Consider the following 19,628-nt stretch of genomic DNA (forward strand, 5'->3'; position numbering starts at 1 on the left):
TTAGCAAGGACGTCCCTTCCGGGACTATGCTTGCTAACCTATGACATACATTTTTCTCTGTTTTCAACCTGTGAATCCCTCTCAAGCAGAAAAGCAGTTGCACTGATAATTTTATTCTAATACTTGTGCATTAGTGTGCAGGTTCCAAGGTGCTGGGAGGCAACAGCTTTACAAAAGTAAGGACCATGAAAAAGCTCTCTCATGGGTTATATGCACAGACAGGGCACTTACTCCTTTTTAAAAAGTTAAAATAGTGGTATACTTCAGCTAAGTGCATTGGGCATCATTTTTCAGATGCTGTTGCCAAAATCTGGATACTCAGGATTGCTGTGCAGGGCTGATGAGCCCTGTAGCCAAAGTCTGCATTTCATTTTCATCCATGAGTTTTTGCAATGTGCTTTGACTACCGTATTAGGAAAAAAAACCCCCTTGTGTCCATCCATCTTATTAACTCCCTAATGTTCTTAGTGTATAAATCACACATCCCAGGGTTATATTTGCTAGATTATTTTTTAGGTTTGATCAGTTTGGGATGGAGGAGGAGGTTTTGATTTTAGTTTTCACATTTCTGTATTTTTAACATACACAACAAATGCTTAGGAGCCAGGATTGGAGATACTGGGATACTCCAGGGCCTAGGAGTATCCCTACAAAATGGAAAAGGAAGATTACAGACTTATTTTTTTAAGTCAGTGCTGAATCCATGAAATTATGAGGTCATGTAGTTTTGTCAGCAAGAATGTCCAGGATCTTAACAGATCCTCTGCTGACCAACTTAAGTAGACACCAGTTAAATGTTAATGCCAAGGATTCCCTATGGGATGTACTGAGCTGTTGGGGTGGCAGTTCAGACCAGCTGAGGACAACCCTTTGGATCCCCCAGAAGCGGGATAAGGCCCCAACCCACTTGTGCTGACACACACCTTGTCTGTGGGCAGCATGCCTGGCAGAAAGCTCCCTCCTGGAGTTGTGTCCTGCCCTGGGCCTCCCCAGGAGCAGCAAGGCTGGGCTGGGAGGAGCAGTTCCATGCTGTAGTCTGAAGCCAATGCAGTTTTACAGCTTGTATTTCTGCTGTTGCTTGGGGCTTGCTCATGAATGGGATTTTACAGGGCAGTTTAAGTATGAAATGTGAAACACGGGGAAATCATATCCTTTATGATCCCCAGGGAGCAGGGCTCAAGGAAGAACTTTGTACAGAGCGTGGCTAACAGGAGGCATCAACAAGGTTTCTTTGAGGCTTTGGGATAATCCTGTTGGATGCTTTGGAGGCTGAGAGGAATGAGGTCTTTACTTTTTGCCCCCTCTGCCTCAGGGTGGTGCTTACTAGGAGCTGTCTTTGGGGTGCCACTCCCAGGAGAGGGATTTTTAGGATGCTGTCATGTGGGATGGGCAGGAGTGTCACTGTGCCCTGCCCCAGCAGATGACCCACGTGTTTGCTGTGAGACAGAGAAGAGTCTTTGAACAGCACTGTGTTGGACTTTTGGCACTGGATGTAGCTCCCACAGATTTCTGCATGTGAGACAGTCTGGTTAAGCTTTTCTCCATTTTCCCAGCTAAGTTTGATTCTTTGTTGTATCAATCATGGATTTGCTTTTTACAAACATAATCTTTACAGCTTGTCACTAATCCATCCATTAAAAATTATTACAGAAATAGACAAGGCAATTGCAACACAAACTCCTAAAATATTGAGCATGACCTGTGAGGGTTGGCTTCTTGGCATTGATTCGCTCTTCTGTCTTGAAAATAAAGTTACTGTGGGGCTACTTGTGTTGATTAACGAAGAAATAGCTGGAGCCTTGCATTTTGTGTGTCAAGGAAAATGTAAAGTGTTAGAATAGATGGCAGCCTTGGAGCAATAATGTATAAATGGATATTTAAAATCTCTCCCAAGGCCAAGGGACAGTCCCAATAAAAACCAGAATGCTTGGCAGTTGTCCAGCCTGGTTTGTTAAGACGCAGGAGCAAATAGCTGTCATTAAAAATAACAGAATCATAAAATCTTCCCTCTTTTTCTGTAGTCCTCATTACTAGCTTGAGCATGTGTCTGTTTTCATCCCTGTGATTATATTCTTGCAAATGGTCTCCGTGATGAATTGATGATTTCCATTAGAAACATCTCCATGGCCTGGACTAAAACAGACACCAGCAAGGCAATAATTGAAGAATTATTAAAATAAACCCTGGGGCACATTTGTGTTATGTAGGACATTCTGGAAACTTTCTCTTCTGTGAGCTATGCTCCTACTAGATCTTTTAAGAAATACTTGCCTTCCTGGAAGGCTGGGTTTTTTTCCTTCTAAAGGCAGTAAACTCAGCTATTGCACAGAATAAAAGTAGTAAATCTGTGGCTGTGGTACCTGGTTTTAGTGCCAGGCAGCCAACACAGACTGAGCAAGCACAGGGTGTTGGCAGAATCTCCCTTTCTGCCCTCTCAATGCCCAGCTGGTTTCACTCAGGATTTCCCAGCATTTTTGGAGGCCATCCTTTCTGCTGGCCAGGTTTGCCAGTGCTTCATTTGTTGCTGATGGCACCTCATTCCTCCCATCTCTCCTGGGGATGCCATGGACAGCATTTCCCTGAGGAGCTCATCCCATGGTAGTTGAAGAGCAGAAATCACATGAGCCATGGTGTTTCACATGCCTGAATGCTGAGGGGTTTTTTGAGAATACTGAGAATTAAGACCAGATGCTTTTTTTTCTTTTCATTTTTTTTAAAGAAACTGCCTCTTTTGTACATCATAAATCTTCCCTCAAGGCCGTGAGAGAATATCTGTGCTGCCCACCCTCCAGCCAAACCACAATAAATCAGCGGGTCCTGCTGGTCCCTGCTGTGCCTTATCTGTGCAAAGGGCTCAGCTTGGAAATTAGCTGTTGTTAATGGGAGAGGGCAGCTGGCCATCTGCAAATAAACATGGAGCTTTAGGAGCCTATGCTGTTCCTGGCCCATCAGCAAGACACAAGCAACATCATGAACCCACTCACAGGCTTCATGGACAGAGGGAGCTGGGAAAGAATGGGTGGTGTGAAAAATTGTGGCTCATACATAGGTGAAAGCTTCAGGTGGGACATGGTAAGGAGAGCTCAGCAATCATGGGTTACAGTGGGGTTGGAGCAGTGGGATTTAGACCAGTGTGTTTGCCATAAACTGCTTTTGACAGGTTTGATCTGGCTGTGTCTGTGGCTCATCCTCACTCACCGTGGCCTGTGCCCCCTGTCCCCCTTTAGAGGTGACTGGGCAGGAGACTAATCAATTTATGTACAATCCTTAGGTTTCCAAATTCAATACCTGTTTCTCCTGTTCTTTCAGTGAGATTACAAGTGCCCTCTTGAAACTGAATTTGCTGGCTAAATATATAGTATTGCTCTTAACAGTCATGTAAGTTTTATTTAGCTGAGATTGCATCCAGGCTGTAAGAACTTAGATTGCTGTGTCTCTACACCACTAAAAATTGCAGAAATTCACTCTTTGCTGTGGAAAACAGGAATATCTTTCTTGAACAGTGGTGAGATAAACTCACAAGGTGGAGTGACTAAATGATGTTGAGAAGAGAGCGGTAATTGTAAACTGTATATTCTGTTTAGGTTATATTTGATTCAATACTGAAATACAGGCACCTAGTAGCGGTCCATATCCTCTTGAGGAACAGCCAGTTCATTACTGATGCAGATGTAAGTGAAGATACTTAACATGGTAATTTAACATTCCAAATGGAGAACTGGAAATGAGCATCACTCAGCTTCTAGTTAGCTCTTCACAATGGATACCTTCTCAGGTGGCTGTTGAATATAACTTCTTTTGGAGAAAACCTTCACATAGAAGCAAAACAAATGAGGTTACCAAGACCTAAATCGAGTAAAGTTGCTCTAATATAGCTAAAGAGTCTGCAGGCAGTGTTGAAAGGGTTCCAATGACAGAACATCCGAAATTATCACTGGAAAAAAAGTCAGTGTAATTAGTCAGTGTGTGTAATTAACTACTGGACAAAGCATACAGGGGATTAGTGGTATCTTCTAAGTCAAGCCTGTCTACACTGCTAAATGATAGTCTTTTGTCCAGCCAGGAGCTATGGATTGGAGGCAAAAATTGTACTGTCTTTGTTTTGTCTGGGGTCAGATTAGATTATCATAATGGCTTTAAAATCTATGAATCTGTCATATTTGATTTTAAGTGAATGAATCAAAAGACTCCCTTAATGTAGGTATGCACATTCAGACCAGAGCTGAGTGAACAATTCAATAATTAATTTGATGAGCACAAACATAAGAACATGAGCACAGTTTTATTGGGTCATACCGAAGATTCATCTGCTCCAGGATGGCTCTTGAGATGACAAAGGCTTTTGTCTTAAATCCACCACCTGCTAATTCCGTTAGGTCCCCCATTTCTCATCTGTGGTGTGAAATAATTCTTTATATTTCCCTTGCCCATGCTCCATCCTTCTCATGAATGGTTTAGTGGTGGACTTGGCAGTGCTTGGTTAACGGTCAGACTCGATGATCTTAGAGGTCTTTTCCAGCCTAAATGATTCCATGTTTCTGTGGAGCTCTGATTCTCTAGTGTTCTCCTCTGCCATCTCTCTTCTTTATAAAATGTGTTCACTCTGTTCACAGAGAAGCTCTCTGGTCCTGCTTGCTTTTCTTCTCTGTACTTCCCCAAGTTTGATTATGCTTTCAGTCAAAGCATCTTGAGGACTCTTTCCATAAAGATCATCAAGGTGGGATTTGTCCAAATGAACACAAAAATGGACATTTCTGCTCCTCACACCCTAGAAATGCTCCCTTCCATGTGCTGGCTGGAAGAGAGGAGTGTGGTAGTGCTTGTACAGGTCCTTATTGTCTAGACTTGCAAGATTTGGTGAGATGAACTTTCTCAAAAATATTGAAAGTGGGAGGATTCATGGATGCTTAGGAAGACAAATTATTTTCTATTTTGTACTCATTTTTCTCCTAAACCTTCTGTTTGATTTTTCATGGCCACAGAGTATTTCAGGGAGTTGGCCTTGATAACTCCAACATATATTTCAACTCCAGCATGTATTTCCTGATATTTATAGAAACTGTATGACCTAAAATTGTGTACACAGAATAAAATGGGTTTTTTCTTGTACTTGAGTTGCTTGCACATTTAAGAAATACTTCATTATAAGCAATTAGAATTTTGAAGTTTACTTTATCAGTTCTCTGCAACTTTCTTGACATTTACTCAAAAGTTAGAGAGCATAATAATGACATTTTAGATGTACTTATAGTTGTTGCAACAGTTTGATAAAACAAGGTACCTATATAGCTTAGAGTTAAGTTGGTCATTTGGTTTCAATATTTAGCTCCCAATTTACTGTTTCTACAAACTGCTTGGCAAGTTCATATTTGCAACAATATATCTTGACCAGTTGACAGCATTTCTCCTTTTTTTTTGGGCAGGGGGGTGTCAAAATAAATTTTGCAGGGTTGTATTTCTCTAGGACAAAGGGATGGCTGAAAAAAAAAGGAGAATTTATGTGAGGTACAGGGGATATAAGGAGCTTCAAAGATCTTTCTACACTGAGACAAGTATTACTCAGTATTACCTTTACATTGGCTATTTCTGTGATGACATCTGCCTGCAAACTTACTTGTGAGAAAGCAAGTGGAAAGCAAGTCAGTCTCAGAAAAAGGAATATACACCACCCCAAATTTCCATTAAATGTATTTCACAAAAAATCCGGGTTGTTTAAGCTCCAGTTGAGAGTGACTTTACTGCACTTTCCTGTGCTCCTTTTTGTTATTTAGGACAATTCTCAGTGGTGCATTCACCTTATATTTCAAAATTGTTTACTATACATTGTGTAATTTACAGTATCTGTTTTCAGTTGCATCAGTTTTCATTATTTTTAGGTCTGTTCTTCCTAGTTAATGCTGGCAGGACATTGAGGTTGGTTTCCATTGGAAAACAAGTAAAAAGGAAAATAAACCAAACCTATTAGTGCTGAAACATGACCTAGTTTTAAATTGTTGTCAGGTGAGGAATCTCCTCCAGATTTTACTATCCGCTTATTTTATGGTGGAGGAATAAGACAGCAGTTAGGAAATACATTGTTCCAGCCCTCAGATACTGGAAAATGTATTTTGAGTGGTGGTTTGTCTACGGAGCTGTACTTTTCTGTTTCCTAGAAGCAAAGTGAAAAAGACTGAATCAACAAAATCACATATATATGTGTGTGTATATATATATATATATATGTGTATATATATATATATATATATATATGCACACATGCACACACAACAAGCAAGAGTGATTGGGCTGATTTACTGACATCCCACAGAAGGAAGTTATTAAACCAGTGAGTAATTACTTCTTTTAAAACTACACATTTGAGTTATTAAGTACATACAGTGTATTTTTTTAGTGACATTTTTTAAAATGCTGGTTTTTTCACTGGTGAATACATTGCTTGCAGGGATGTGGTGGTATCAAACTGTTGACTGACACAGGTCAAAGTCACCACTGCTGAGTTTCAGCTTTGCCTTTCCATTTAATGCAGAGCCATGAAGAAAAACAGGATGAAGTGCCAACCTTTGTCATAGAATCATGGCATAGTTTGGGTTGGAAGGGACCTCGAAGGTCACCCAGGCCAACCCTCCTGCAGTGAGCAGGGACAGCTTCTACTACATCAGGTTGCTCAGAGCCCTGTCCAGTGTGACCTTTCGTGATTCCAGGGATGGGACATCCACCACCAGTCTGGGTAACCTGTGCCAGTGTTTCACTACCCTCCACAGGTCCTTTTCCAAATGACAAGGAGCCCACTTGAGTGTGATCCACCTGCTAATCCTAGGATGATTCCTTGGCTCCTGTGGAGGTGCCAATCACACTATAGGAGCTCAGAAGAGTGGAAAAAAGGATGTGCCCATCTTCCTCGCATCATGGTGTTTGCAGACCTCAGCAGAGTGCCAGAAATGTGAAACTTTGCTATGTTATTTCTTAGGATTTGGTTGCATGGTGGGGTCATCAGTGGAAGCACTGGTTTCTTTCCTGTGCCTTGTAATGATGGCAGCACTGAGGGAGTGTTGCTGTCACTGGCTGGTCCCACATTTCCTCCATGCACCACTGCCTGGGGGAATGAGCATAGATGGGCTGCTGGCATTTGAAGGGCTGTAATAAGCTGCCACTCAGAACAGTGTGATCACAAGAGACTTAAAAACCTGATGTCCTTTGTCATTTGGTTGTCCTTGGTTCAGTCACACTTTTTACAGCTGATGGGACATGGGGAAATTTTGAATATAATGTTGGTTCTTTCAATATGGAATAAAATTTTGAATAAAACAGGGCAGCATTGACCTTGGAGAATCATGGACCTCACAAGATCTCTGCAGTAGGGATTCTGTGAAGGAAAATGCTGTCTCCAAAGCTTTTAACTGCCAAACTGTATTACATCCCTGAGCAGAGCTTTCCAGAGACTTAACAGTCTTCCCCAGTGGAAACAGAGGTCTGTTCTCCAAAGCACAACCTCACTACAGCTGCTCAGCAAATGTCACATGAAACTTTTAATGCAGGGAAAAAATTGGTTTAGTTTGCTCAGTTTGGTTCAGAAAAATGGCCACAGCATTTTTTCCCAATTTTTTCCCTAACAATTCCCCAGAGTGGGGAGCAGGCCTTTGGAGCAGCCACCATCACAGTGATGAAAGAGCTGAAAAACCAGAATAAATACCATGGCAATATTGCATTGCATTTTGTCTACACAATCTGGAAGGAGGTTGTAATGAGGTGGAATCTCTTCTCCCAGGAAACCTCTTGATAGGACAAGAGGAAATGGCCTCATGTTGCAGCAGGAAGGGTGCGCATTGGATACGAGGAAAATTTTCTTCCCTCAAAGAGTGGTCAAGCACTGGAACAGGCTGTCCAGTGAAGTGGTGCAGTTGCCATCCCAGAAGGTGTTCAAAAAGGGAGTAGATGTAGCCCTTCAGGATATATTTTAGTGGGCATGGTGGTGTTTGGTCAAAGATTGGACTTGATGTTCTTGAAGATCTTTTCCAGCCTGAGTGATTCTGTGATTGAACAGCACTATCAAAGGAGAGGGTGCTAACATCTATCCATTCCTCCCTGGCATATGCACACACCTGCATTCTAGAAAACTAAGCCAAAACCAATCCTGTGTCCTTTCTTTGGTGGCCTTGGAGCATATATTTATGTTACCAGCAGATTTTAAGCTGGGTGATTTAAAGATACAATAGCAAGCAAAGTCCTTGCTTTGTTCAAGCTGTATATTTTATGATGTGCTGCAAATGAGAAAGGGCAGTTTTCTGACATATTTACTGAATAAGGCAAATCTCTGTAGGCCATACAGTAATTCTGTAGCAATATCTGTCCCTGCCTGATTAACACCCTAGATTATTGGTACAAGGAGAATTTTCATCACATTTTCTATTTGCAAGAGGTCAGAATAAATAATCATAATGTTCCTTTCTGGGTCTAAAATCTAGTAATCTGTTTACTCATTTTCCTTTTATGTGTTACTTCATTTGAACAATGAGATGAGGGTGGCCAATTTCTCTTTCCTTTCAAACAGCACATTGGCCAGGTTTGCTTTCTGGTTCTCATGCATTTTCACAATGCAGAGGAAGTTTAAAGCCAAACAGAAAAGCCCTCCATGAAAAACAGAATACATTTTAAAAATGGAAATATTTGTATTAATAAGAATTCCTTCATTAGAGAAACTTAATACCCAAAGGCAGAACTTCTCAGGAATAGTTCCTTCAGTATTTCTTATCTCCCCTCACACTTCAGCTTCATGCTGAGTTCTGTACTTTTTCTGATTTATATTGTAGGAAACTGCAAATGTGTAACTTCTGATCAATCAGCCGCTCACAGTTACAGGGTAGTGCTCATATTTAACTTACTTCTTATGTTGTCCTGGGAGTCCTCCTGCTCCAAGTTTCTGAAATCAGTCCTCTTTTCATTAAGCATCCCTAATGTGCGGGTTCAAACAGTTTTAGTGAATCCCTAGGGATGTGTCTGCCTTTCCAGGGTGGTTCTTCTAACCCAACATGATGTATGGTGCTTTGGTGACTTGTCCAATGGAGAACAGATCATAGCTTGTACAGTGAAGCATCAGGTGAACTTAACACCCTTCTGGAGGGAAAAGCTGACAAGCTCTGAATAGCTTTGCTGAGATTCTTCATGTATGTCCACCACTAATGTGTTCATCAATAAGACTCCTGATAAAAAGCAATTAAAGTGTCAGGCAGTAAATGATCCTGAGCAATTCCAGCCTGTAGTACAAAAGAGGCAGAAGAAAAACATCAGTGTTTCGCCAAATGGCCAAGAAGTCAAAGTGATATTTCAAAGGGTGTTATTTTTCAAGCTCCTAAAACAAGAAGAAAGGTTTCTACACTCGGTAACAGTGGGGGATGCAGGGGTGAAGAAATGAGAGGATATATCTGTACCCAAAGACAGTCCCACCAAGAGAAAGAAAGGGTAACATGAATACATTAATATGACTAACATATTTTTAATTCCAGCATTTATTTGTTCTTTTATTCATGTATTTATTCACCTGAAGGCTAACATATGTAGGGATGTTCCCTACCAGGCAGCCCCGCTGAGGTGACAGTCTGGCAGGTATCTGGTACAGTGACCTGCAATGTGCGGGTGCAGGTTTCACTCTGCTGGCAAAACCACCAGAAATTCAGAGAGATGGGCTCTTGTTTTTTGTTTATGAGTTTAGGAGCCTTAAATTACAAGGAAGATTTTTGTTTGGTTCTCATTTTTCATCAAAGTACTTCTTTGAAACTTTGCACATTCTGCTTCCCTGATAGTGCTGCAGAGGAGTTGGATGCTTCAGAAACAGGTTGATAATGCCCTTTCTCTTTGCCTGCAGCATGGGCTGTTTTCTTTTTGTTTACCAGTTTGGTTCTTTCCTGATGAACTGATGGTGAAATGTGTTAATGTAATGGGAAGGTGTAATAGCAATGCCAAAATGTTTCCTCGTCTCTGATGGGTTACATCTGTGAATTAGAAATTGCACAAATATGGAAACTGTAGTGTCAAGGACTGACACCAATCCTTGAACAGAGCCTGAGTAATTACTAGGACACTGTTAGAGTGACCTCTCCTTTGCCTCTAATGAGCATTGCAAGGTCTTTCAGGGTCCTTTTTTACTGTCTGTGCAGGGCATTCAGCCAACAGTGAACACACCGAGAGCCCAATTAACAAGGTAGCTCGTCCACGTACAAAACTATTGGTATTTTCAAAGTTTTTTGAAACCTGTCCTAAACTGAGCCACTCAGTGCGGCAGCTTGTGCTGGAGGTTTAGAGCTGCATTTAAATATCAAGTTGGGAAGAAACAAGAAGCGAAACCCCCAAATCAAGTCAGGAAAATAAAATATTAAAAATGTAACTGTAGGAATTTATCGCAAACTCCAGCACCAGGCTGGATCCTCTGAAAGATTTGTATCATCTGCATGATCGATACATGAAGTCTCCTTAATGAAACACTAGATCCGGAAGCTTTTATCTCAGGAAACCCTGGAAACAGAGTGCAATCTGTGTTTCCCCAGTGGAATTGCAGATAATGTCTCTTTTATCATATGGTCAAGTTGTGTTCTACTGTCCCTCCTCAAACTGGGTGTTAATGGCATTACATCTTGGCCTGTACCAGCACCAGTGCGGCCAGCAGGACCAGGGCACTGACTGCCCCCTGTACTGGGCACTGGGTGAGGCTTCCCCTTGAATCCTTTCACCTGGAATGTTTGTTCTGGCCTTCCTCATGTGGCTAGTCAGTGATATGTACTAAAGGCATATAGCCTCAGCTGAAAGATGTAGTAGAAGTGAAAATTATGCATATTTATGGCTGGATTTGATGGGGTCTTTTTTCATCCTAAACGAAATTAATCATCTGGTCATTGTTTTGAAATTGTTTCCTGTATTACTGGAGACAGGCAAGGCACTTGCCAGGGTGTCCATGTGCCATGGGGACACTTAGCTCAGCTCCTTCTCTGGCTGCTGGGCTTTTCCCATGTTGCTTGGAGAACCAGGAGAGAGTCACTGCTCAGTGGCTGAGCAAGGACCAAGGGTTGGAGCCACACACGTTCCATCCAGACAGTCTCAGCAGACAGATCCATACAGAAGATGCAGTTGTGGCTGCTTTGCTGACTTTTGCTCAACTCTGAGTCCCCGGGCAGGGCTGATGGCTACTCTAGATCACAGTGTGACACTTGAGCTGCTCCAGGGTTAAATGCTTTTCAAGTAACTCAACTTGGCTAGTCTTCCTTTGACTTTTTCTGCACTGGGAACCAAGATTAAAATCAGCAGGGGAAAAGGGTTCCTTTTGCTGTTGTTTTTGTGTCCAGCTCTGTGAGCCAGTGCCAGCTGCAAGACAGGATCAGTCCTCTAATTTCCACTAATGAGAAATACCTCCTACCCTCTATTTCTGGATAAAAAATTTTGTCTTAAATTTCTTTAAGACAAAGACCTAATTCTGCTCCTACTGCCTGCAGTTTCAACTGCCTCAAAATTGCCATAGAGAGGGCAAAGCTGGATGGTGGCATTAAAAAGAAAGTAATTATTCCAGAATATTAAAGACTGGAACAAATTGCAGCATTGCTTTGTGAGTGCCCAGGTCTGTTCAGAGCAGATGCCAAGTCCCATCTCAGCAGGGCAGAGGAGGTTGGGATCAAGACCGGCTAACGGGCCACATCTCCACCATGAGTTTAGAGCTCAGATGCTCTCCCACAGCTGCCTTTGCTGGTTCACTCCTGTAACAGCACTGACTTTTATCCCTTGTGCGCCGTGCGGGGAGCAGCATTCCCAATGGCATTACGGTCGAGTTAAGCTTGTTTTGGAGGAGAAAAGCCATATGGACATAAGCTCCATATGGAAAGTAGCCATGGCCTTGGGTGCTGAGTTAAAGAGCATCCCGGGGAGGTGGACCTCAGCCAGGAATCTTGCCCACAGCAGGGAGACTCTAGAGGTGAGTGCAAACGTGCACTGCACCATAACGTGGAGTCACCACACTAATAAATGGGAGCACAAGACCCTTGGCTCTCTGCATCTACCTGGGATGCTGTCAACACTCTGAATAAGCAAGTGGCTGCAAATGTAAGAGCTGCTCCTGCTGAGTCCTTGGATTAAGCTCTGGTTTGCAGTGCATCGTTTAAGAGGTTGCATATATTTTCTGTGTGTTGGAATAAAATTATAAACAGATTGAGCCTGGGTACAGTAGATCCACTGGACTAAATCTGACTAGGAAGACTTTCAATTAAAGAATGAGGCTTAAAGAGGGATGGGGAGTGAGCTGGCATGGAGGGAAATTCTGTCAATTTTGTGAAAAAAAATTTGTGGAAATATACTCTCTGCAAAGATCGAAGAAGACTTTCCTTGTGCAGGAAGGTACGTGATGTAAATTGGTATCTACTAAAGCAGTCCATGGCTTGAATGTAACAAAAGTAACTGTATGAAACTGCAAAACAACATACACTGCACTTTCATGGGGAAATGTGCTGTATTCAGTGATATTAATTACTGTGTGGGCTCAATTTTCGGTGCAATCAATCCACAGGAAACAGACTGCAAGGGAAATATAAAAAGACAGTCAGCTAATAGGAGCCAGATTCAATAAAATTGTCTCTGCCTTCAGTGAACAGTGAGGGTGAGGTGTGTTTGTTCTCCCTTAGCAGGGCACAGAATGGGCCAGGCAGTGAGTATAGGTCCAAAAGAAGCTTGGAGCAACACTCTCTGTATTCATACATATGTACATATAAATATGTATATGTGAGAAATACAACTCCTATTTTGAGAAACTAGGAAAGAAAGGGGTTTAATTCAGGCTACTGATGGACTTCAGATCCTGGGTGAACTTCACCTTTCCTGCAGTTTCAATTCAGTGCCAGTATTTTAGCAAGCTGTTTGGTTTGTTTGCCTACCACTTAATAGAAGGATTATCTGGTTTCTTTCTTTTTCTTCCAAGGTTGCTTTTCATTTTTGAAGCTGAATGTGTTCATTATTAGAGGTAGCGTTCTCTCCCTTTCAGGCTCCAAACTTCCCTAGGAAGTGACTTCATGTTATTATTCAAGCAGATTATTGCCTGGAGTGGCTGAATTACCTAGTGTTCGTGTAATGGCAAGCTCTCAGTCCATATGTATTTAATGACTGTAATCATTTGTTATTTTCCCTTTATTAGGTTTGTTTTTAAAGAAAGTTTTACTGTGCTATTTATGATATGCTAAGTAGTGCAACTTGCTGAAGAAACGTATCACATACATTTTATTTTTTAATAGGTTTTGCTTGCTAAAATGGAAATCTTTTATTTACCCTAGTAGGGCATTTTTTTGCTGACAGTTTTATTATTTCAATTACTCAGACATTTCTTTCCTCTTTTATTTCCTCAGATACTCCTCCAGGGAGTTTTCATGTGCCATTCTTTATTTAAGATTGGGTTCAGAACATGTTATTTCTAGCAAGGCAGGGAAAAAGGGCAGTACGGCAGACATTAAATAGTGGGATGTCAAGGTTTTATTTTCTTTCCTCCTTGAGTTGTGGAATCCTTTCCTCATTTGTGTCATCTGGTGATTAATTGCACTGATAATCTGGGCTCCTCATCAATAACCGTCTCTTACCAGTGCCAGGCAGAGAATGTGCTCTGCCTAAAGAGCTTGTGGCTGCAGGTAAATGAACATACGTGTGTGAGTAAAGGAGGGGACCTCTGAGAGTTTTTAAAAGTGTCAGAGGTGCAGGCTGCTTTAATAAACTAATGCTCTGTAGGTAGTGGCAGCAACTCCTGAATGCATTTCACTCGCTAGTGGGGAAAGAATGGGATCATTCCTTCAGGGCAAACCGCAGGCCTTGGTCAGTGGAGTGAAAAGTGAACCCCAAGGGATCATCTGAGGAGTGGGCCAGCACCAGCAGATGGAACTGCCTATGCAAAGTTCTTTAGGGTGGGACAGCATGGAAAGCAGGGTCTGCTCCCCTGGCTCTTGCTGGGGTATGTTCATGATTCCCTCTGCACGTGCCAGTGAGTTTTTGAGCACTTCCTGATGTGTGAGGGATTTTATTTTCCATTATAGCCTGACCAGTCCATGGAGAAAATCAAACTCAATTCATAGAATCATAAAATATGCTGAATTGGAAGGGACCCATCAGGATCATTGAGTCCAGCTGGCCCTGCACAGGACACCCCAATCACATCATGTGCCTGAGAGCATTGTCCAAATTCTTTTGATCTCTGTCAGTCTTGGTGCTGTGACCACTGCCCTGGGGAGCTGTTCCAGTGCCCAGCCACCCTCTGGATGAAGAACCTTTTTCTGATATGCAACTTAAACCTCTCCTGACTCAGCTTCAGGCCATTCCTTCTGGTCCTGTCACTGGGCACCAGAGAGATTAGCGCCTGCCCCTCCACTGCCCCTCATGAGGATGTTGAAGACCACAATGAGGTCTCCCCTCAGTCTCCTCCAGGCTGACCAGACCAAGTGACCTCTCCCCTACTCATAAGGTTTCCCCTCCAGACCCTTCACCATCCTCGTGGCCTTTCTTGGGACGGGGGAGACCCCAGAGCTGCAGGCAGATCTGCTCTGGCTGCCTGCGTCTAGTGCATGGCCTTGGCCATCCTTTAATGATACAGAAAGGGCATTACAAAGCACATCCTCACACTTCTGCTTCCCACTGTGTTTTCCAGAGTGTCTGGGGGAGAGCTCTTTGACCGCATCGTCGAGAAAGGGTTCTACACGGAGAAGGATGCCAGCACCCTGATCCGGCAGGTCCTGGACGCTGTGTACTACCTGCACCGCATGGGCATCGTGCACAGGGACCTCAAGGTACGGCCACAGCGCCCCTCGGTCCCCTGGGCAGTGTTAATGAAGGTTGTGTAATTATGTGAGTCTAACAAACGCGTGTACCCTGGGACTGCTGTTTCAGGAAGGTTTTACTGTAGGAGAGATGCTCCAAAGCCTCCCCATGTAATTGGTTTTAATGAGGACTCTGCAGTCAGGGCAGTTACAATGGGAGTTTTGCACCTCTGATGTGGGCAACAGCCATTAACACCCAAGATGTTACATTAAGGCAGAAAACTCATTTCAGCTGGGGTGTTTACTGCTGTAAAGTATTTTGCAGGTTTGCTGTGCTAAATTTACTTTCCCTTAATAATAACTGGTAGCAGTGGTGGGGGAAAGTTGAATGATTTCCCATCATTTGGAGCAGTGTTTTTGGAGACACTGTTAACAGCAAGGGTTCTTCTAAGGACCATTGTGTGCCAGTGGGATATTTAGATGATTATCCTTTCAGCTGCACCATATTGTCACATCTAAACCTCTCAGCTTTTCAGGTAAAAAAACCCTAAACATGGTTGTTTTATTGTTTTCTTCCAGTATCTTAAACTGTTATTAAAACAAGCAGAAAGGCTTGGATTTGATAGCACTTTAGTATTTTAAATAATTAGCAGAAGATACTAGAAAAATATACAAATTTCAAGAGAAAACTGTGGGTTCAGTTGCTGAGCTGGTTAATTCTGCCAAACTTTACTGCCAGAAATAAAGAATTCAGTGACTGAAATAACACCTCTGGTTGTATTTTGGAGGGATGCTCCAAACAGGAGTTTCCTTGGATGTTGATTCAGAGCTTGTATTTCCCCCCTGGAAAAAGACTGAAATTTGGCTACAGGTTACAAGCCTTATATAAGCCTTATAAAAAGGCTTAATGAACATTCATAGAGTCAGAAGGCAGGAAGAATGGAATTTTTTTCCTTTTTTACTTCTTAAATACAAGTCTTTATTAAATGTATTCTTAATTTACTTTTATGTAATCTAATATTAAACTACATGTTTGCAATTTTTGACTGCTCTTAGCAAAGTTATAGTGCTGGTAATGTCATCTCACTGTTACGCCTTCAGACAGATGAAAACCCATGGTTTTGAGAGATAGTCTTTATTTGCTTGTTGTCTTCTCCAAAATCAGTGCTGATGTGAATGCTGTGTGGTGTAAAATAATAAATGACAGGCTTATCCCCAAATGCAATGGGGCAAAATAGAGCCTGTTACTGGTGTAACCACCAGCACCAGAGTTCTCCAAAGTGCAGCAGTGCCCAAGGTAGGCAGCCATGGCTTTCTTTTGTGACAACCTCAATGCAGTCATTTCCTCCTGCCTATCTTTGACTCCAGATGTGAATCTTTGAGCTGTGTGTGGGCCATTCCCATAGGATTGCAAGCTTTTCCACACCTTACTGCTGCAAGGAATGTGCCTCAGTCCTGTATACCTCCTACAGGAGGGAGCATCCTATGATCTTCAACAGATACGGCAATAACAGAAAGTAGCAAGATTTTTACATATTGGTTTGGCTCATGATTAAGACAAAACCTTAAATCCACTGAAAGAAAATATACACTGATATCCTCAAATAATATACACTGATATCCTCCTTGGTGTTGTACAGTCCAGTCCAGACAGTGCCAAATAATCGGTTTCCTGTAAGGAGGCACTGGTTAGGCTTCCATCTCCTGCAGTCTCCACACATTGCCCTCCGTTCCTGTTCATTTCCTGTCCTTATGCTGAAGTACATAGAAATATTCTCATATTTATTAGAGCTCCATAGAATTCCAGTATAGAAATGTTGTATTTTAACATGACCAGCTTGCTCCCAAATTCAGTTTTTAGGAAATAATTTCAGGCTTCTTTCTGCCACCAACGTTTTCAGAGTGACGTCCAAGACCTCTTAATTCAGATACTCCATTGTACAAGCTCTTAGTATTCTTGTCTTTATAATCCAAAGCAGGTTATACCTCTCACTTTAAAAAAAGAAATCTTATTTTAAAGTTCCTGTAGTAAAATATGGGATCTGGTGATTGGGAAGTAAATTCATGTACAAATTACTTTCACAGTCTATGTAAGGCCATGCTGAATTTAGATCAAAGCAACCTTCTCCGTGGTATTTTGTAGCTCCTTTTCTTTTTCTTTTGTTTGCAGGCTTTTGTCAGTATCATAGCAGTTGTCAAAATGACTCATAAAATACAGAATATGAGGAACACCTGTTGTGAATTTCTGTTAGCAAAAACATACCATGATGAGAAAAACAGGGATAGAATAGTGATCTCAAAATATCAAAATAAGTGTAAGATTCAAAATGAAACTCTGGGAAAGGATCCACTCTACAAAAATACAAACCATGAAACATCCATAACAATTATTTATTGTAATTATGTGTTTATTCAGATACCAAAATAGTACTTGCTGTAGTTGGTAAAAGCAGGTCTGGGCTCCAAGTCTCTAATCTAAGTAATGCAACAGCAGATTAGAAGAGATGGCAGCAGGTGATGTCCAGGGAATTCCAGGATGAACAGGACTGAAAGGCTCAAGCAGCTCCACTTGGTACAGAGCCACCTTGTTAATGCTTTTTTTGGATTAACCAGCTTGAGGAAACAGAATTCTTTTAAATGAGTTTGAGTGTGGGTTTCTTGGCTTTACTAAATGGAAGTGGGAACCTGAGGTGAGTTAGCAGAAGTTGTTAGGAAATAACTGCTTTTCCCCCTAATTCCAAGTCTACCAACCCCTCAGCAGATCCGAAGGGCATTAGTAAAAATCAGGAGTGACTCCAGCCTAGGGTGGAACATGGCATAAAACTGTAGTCCCTAAAGCAGTGTCAGCACTATAAAGTCAATTAAAGCACTGGACTTGCAAGATGTCACGAGAAAGAAACATAAATGGTACAACTGCATATTTATTTTTAGGAACCGAATCGTTTCCCTTTTTACCACAGCCCAGCTGGCCCACAGCTGTGGCTGTGGCTTGTAGATCCTCTCATGGCCATTGTGTCCCGTGTTCACACATGTCCCATGCATAAAGCCATCACTTGATGCTGGGGCTGGGGAGCCAGGAAATGCTTTACCTTCCTGGATGGGGACATCGCCCTCCAGCACTTCTTCATTCCCCCTTTCCCCAGAGCAGCTGGAGGAGGGAAGATGGATGCTGCTGCTGCTGCACAGCAATTTCTCCTCTGCAAGAATCCAAGCTTGGATGTGTCCCAGGGAGCCTGAGGGTGTTGTGTGGCCGCAGCTGCTCCTCACCATTTCCTGGAGCGCACAGCAGGCTGCGTGTCAGCATTTGTACCAGCCCTGGGCAAAAGACTCCACCAAGGCTGTTTGGAAACGTTGGGTACCCATCACTTTTGTAGGTGAACACCCCAAGGTCCAGGGCCCCTTGCCACCTGGCTGAGTGCTGCAGGTGTGGAGGCTTTCATGAGCCCAAATGTTAAGCAGGGGAAGAGGTGGGCTCTCACAGCACCCAGCAAGAGCTTTGTTGTGTAGCAGCAGCAGCACATTCAAAACACATGGATGCAGGACTGTCTGGAGCAGATGGAGGTTAGTTGGTCTCTCCAACCCTCCTGACTCTGGCGTGAAAAGTTACAGGGCTTTGTGGAGTGATCCTTGTTTTCTCTTGCCATAAACAAGTTGCTGTGCTTAGTGCTATAGCACGTTTTTCCTTCAGCATTTTTTCCTAATCAGCTCTAGCTAAAACATCCTTGCTGCAAGTCTGTTAACTATAAAGGCATTTCCTCTCTCAAAACAGTTTGTTTCCAGTGGAGAAGATACAAAAATTCTCTTAACACCTCCTGTTTTCCTTTTCCTTTTTCCAAATACTGTATAAAATTTTTCATTACACTGCCTGGATTTGCCATATTTACTTGTTTTCAATAGAATCCTTCTGTTTTACTGCTCTGAAGTGATAATATGTAAGACACATCTCACAATTAAGGGCTGAGCCGTAGGTCTTATTTGAGGTGCCAGAGAACAAGTTCGTTATCCCAGAAAACGTGCTCAAAGCTCAGGATGTCAATTTCTTCTACTTGTTGCCATACAGGAGTCTGGAGAGGATATCCATGTAGGTTTTAAGGACAACTCTTTAGGCTTAGGGGAACCAAATTATATTCATATATGTATGGTGTGACTAAGGATTGTATTAAATGCAATGCGTGGGTCAGCAGCTGTTGTTATTGCACTCACACATTCAAAACTCACTGTGCTTGTTCTCCCTTCTAGCCTGAGAACCTGCTTTACTACAGCCAGGATGAAGAGTCAAAAATCATGATCAGTGACTTCGGGTTGTCGAAGATGGAGGGTAAAGGAGACGTGATGTCCACAGCCTGCGGAACTCCTGGCTATGTCGGTAAGAGCTTTGGTTGTATTTTAGTGAAAATGAAACAATACTCATTTTCTGGTGCTGTTACATGGTGCACATGAGATTTTACAGATATTTGTTAGATTTTAGCAGTTGCCTGTGCTCTGCCTTGTGTCCTCTTCCCCTTTGGGGTGCAATCCTACATGCTAGCTCTGGGTTTGTGGGATTCACTTTCATGTTTTCAGTCCTTTTCAGAATGAGTGGTCTCAAAAACACTGCCTGTAGCTACACCAGGAGCACGTGAAGAATAGCCTCAAATCTATTGCTTCTGCAAGCACCTAGGAAATAAAGAAGCTTTACCTAATGGAATGTATTATTTTAATCATAAAGATAGTATTTGCCAGATTCCTCTGATAAAAGTAAAATTAAAGAGTTGCATTTATTTTCAGACATGTTCAGCAATCCTCTGCTACAGCCACATTAAATTACTGTCTCAGGTGTCAGAATGCAAAAGCTCTTTAGATCCTCGGGCCTTCCTGGACAGTATCAAA

General features: G+C 42.2%; 1 protein-coding gene across 3 annotated transcripts in view; it reads left to right on the forward strand.

Moving 5' to 3' along the window:
- CAMK1D (calcium/calmodulin dependent protein kinase ID) overlaps positions 1-19,628 on the forward strand; it is a 210,877-nt gene that overhangs the window by 153,513 nt on the left and 37,736 nt on the right. For all 3 annotated transcript variants that reach the window (XM_042053008.1, XM_042053016.1, XM_042053027.1), the window contains exons 4-5: positions 14,651-14,789; positions 18,999-19,125. In XM_042053008.1, coding sequence (XP_041908942.1) covers positions 14,651-14,789; positions 18,999-19,125 — 266 coding nt within the window. The remainder of the gene's footprint in view (positions 1-14,650; positions 14,790-18,998; positions 19,126-19,628) is intronic.

This window comes from Corvus kubaryi, unplaced genomic scaffold, assembly GCF_017639235.1.
Source record: "Corvus kubaryi isolate FWS band 111438036 unplaced genomic scaffold, C.kubaryi_AGA036_p1.0 135, whole genome shotgun sequence".
NCBI classification, from domain to species: Eukaryota; Metazoa; Chordata; class Aves; order Passeriformes; family Corvidae; genus Corvus; species Corvus kubaryi.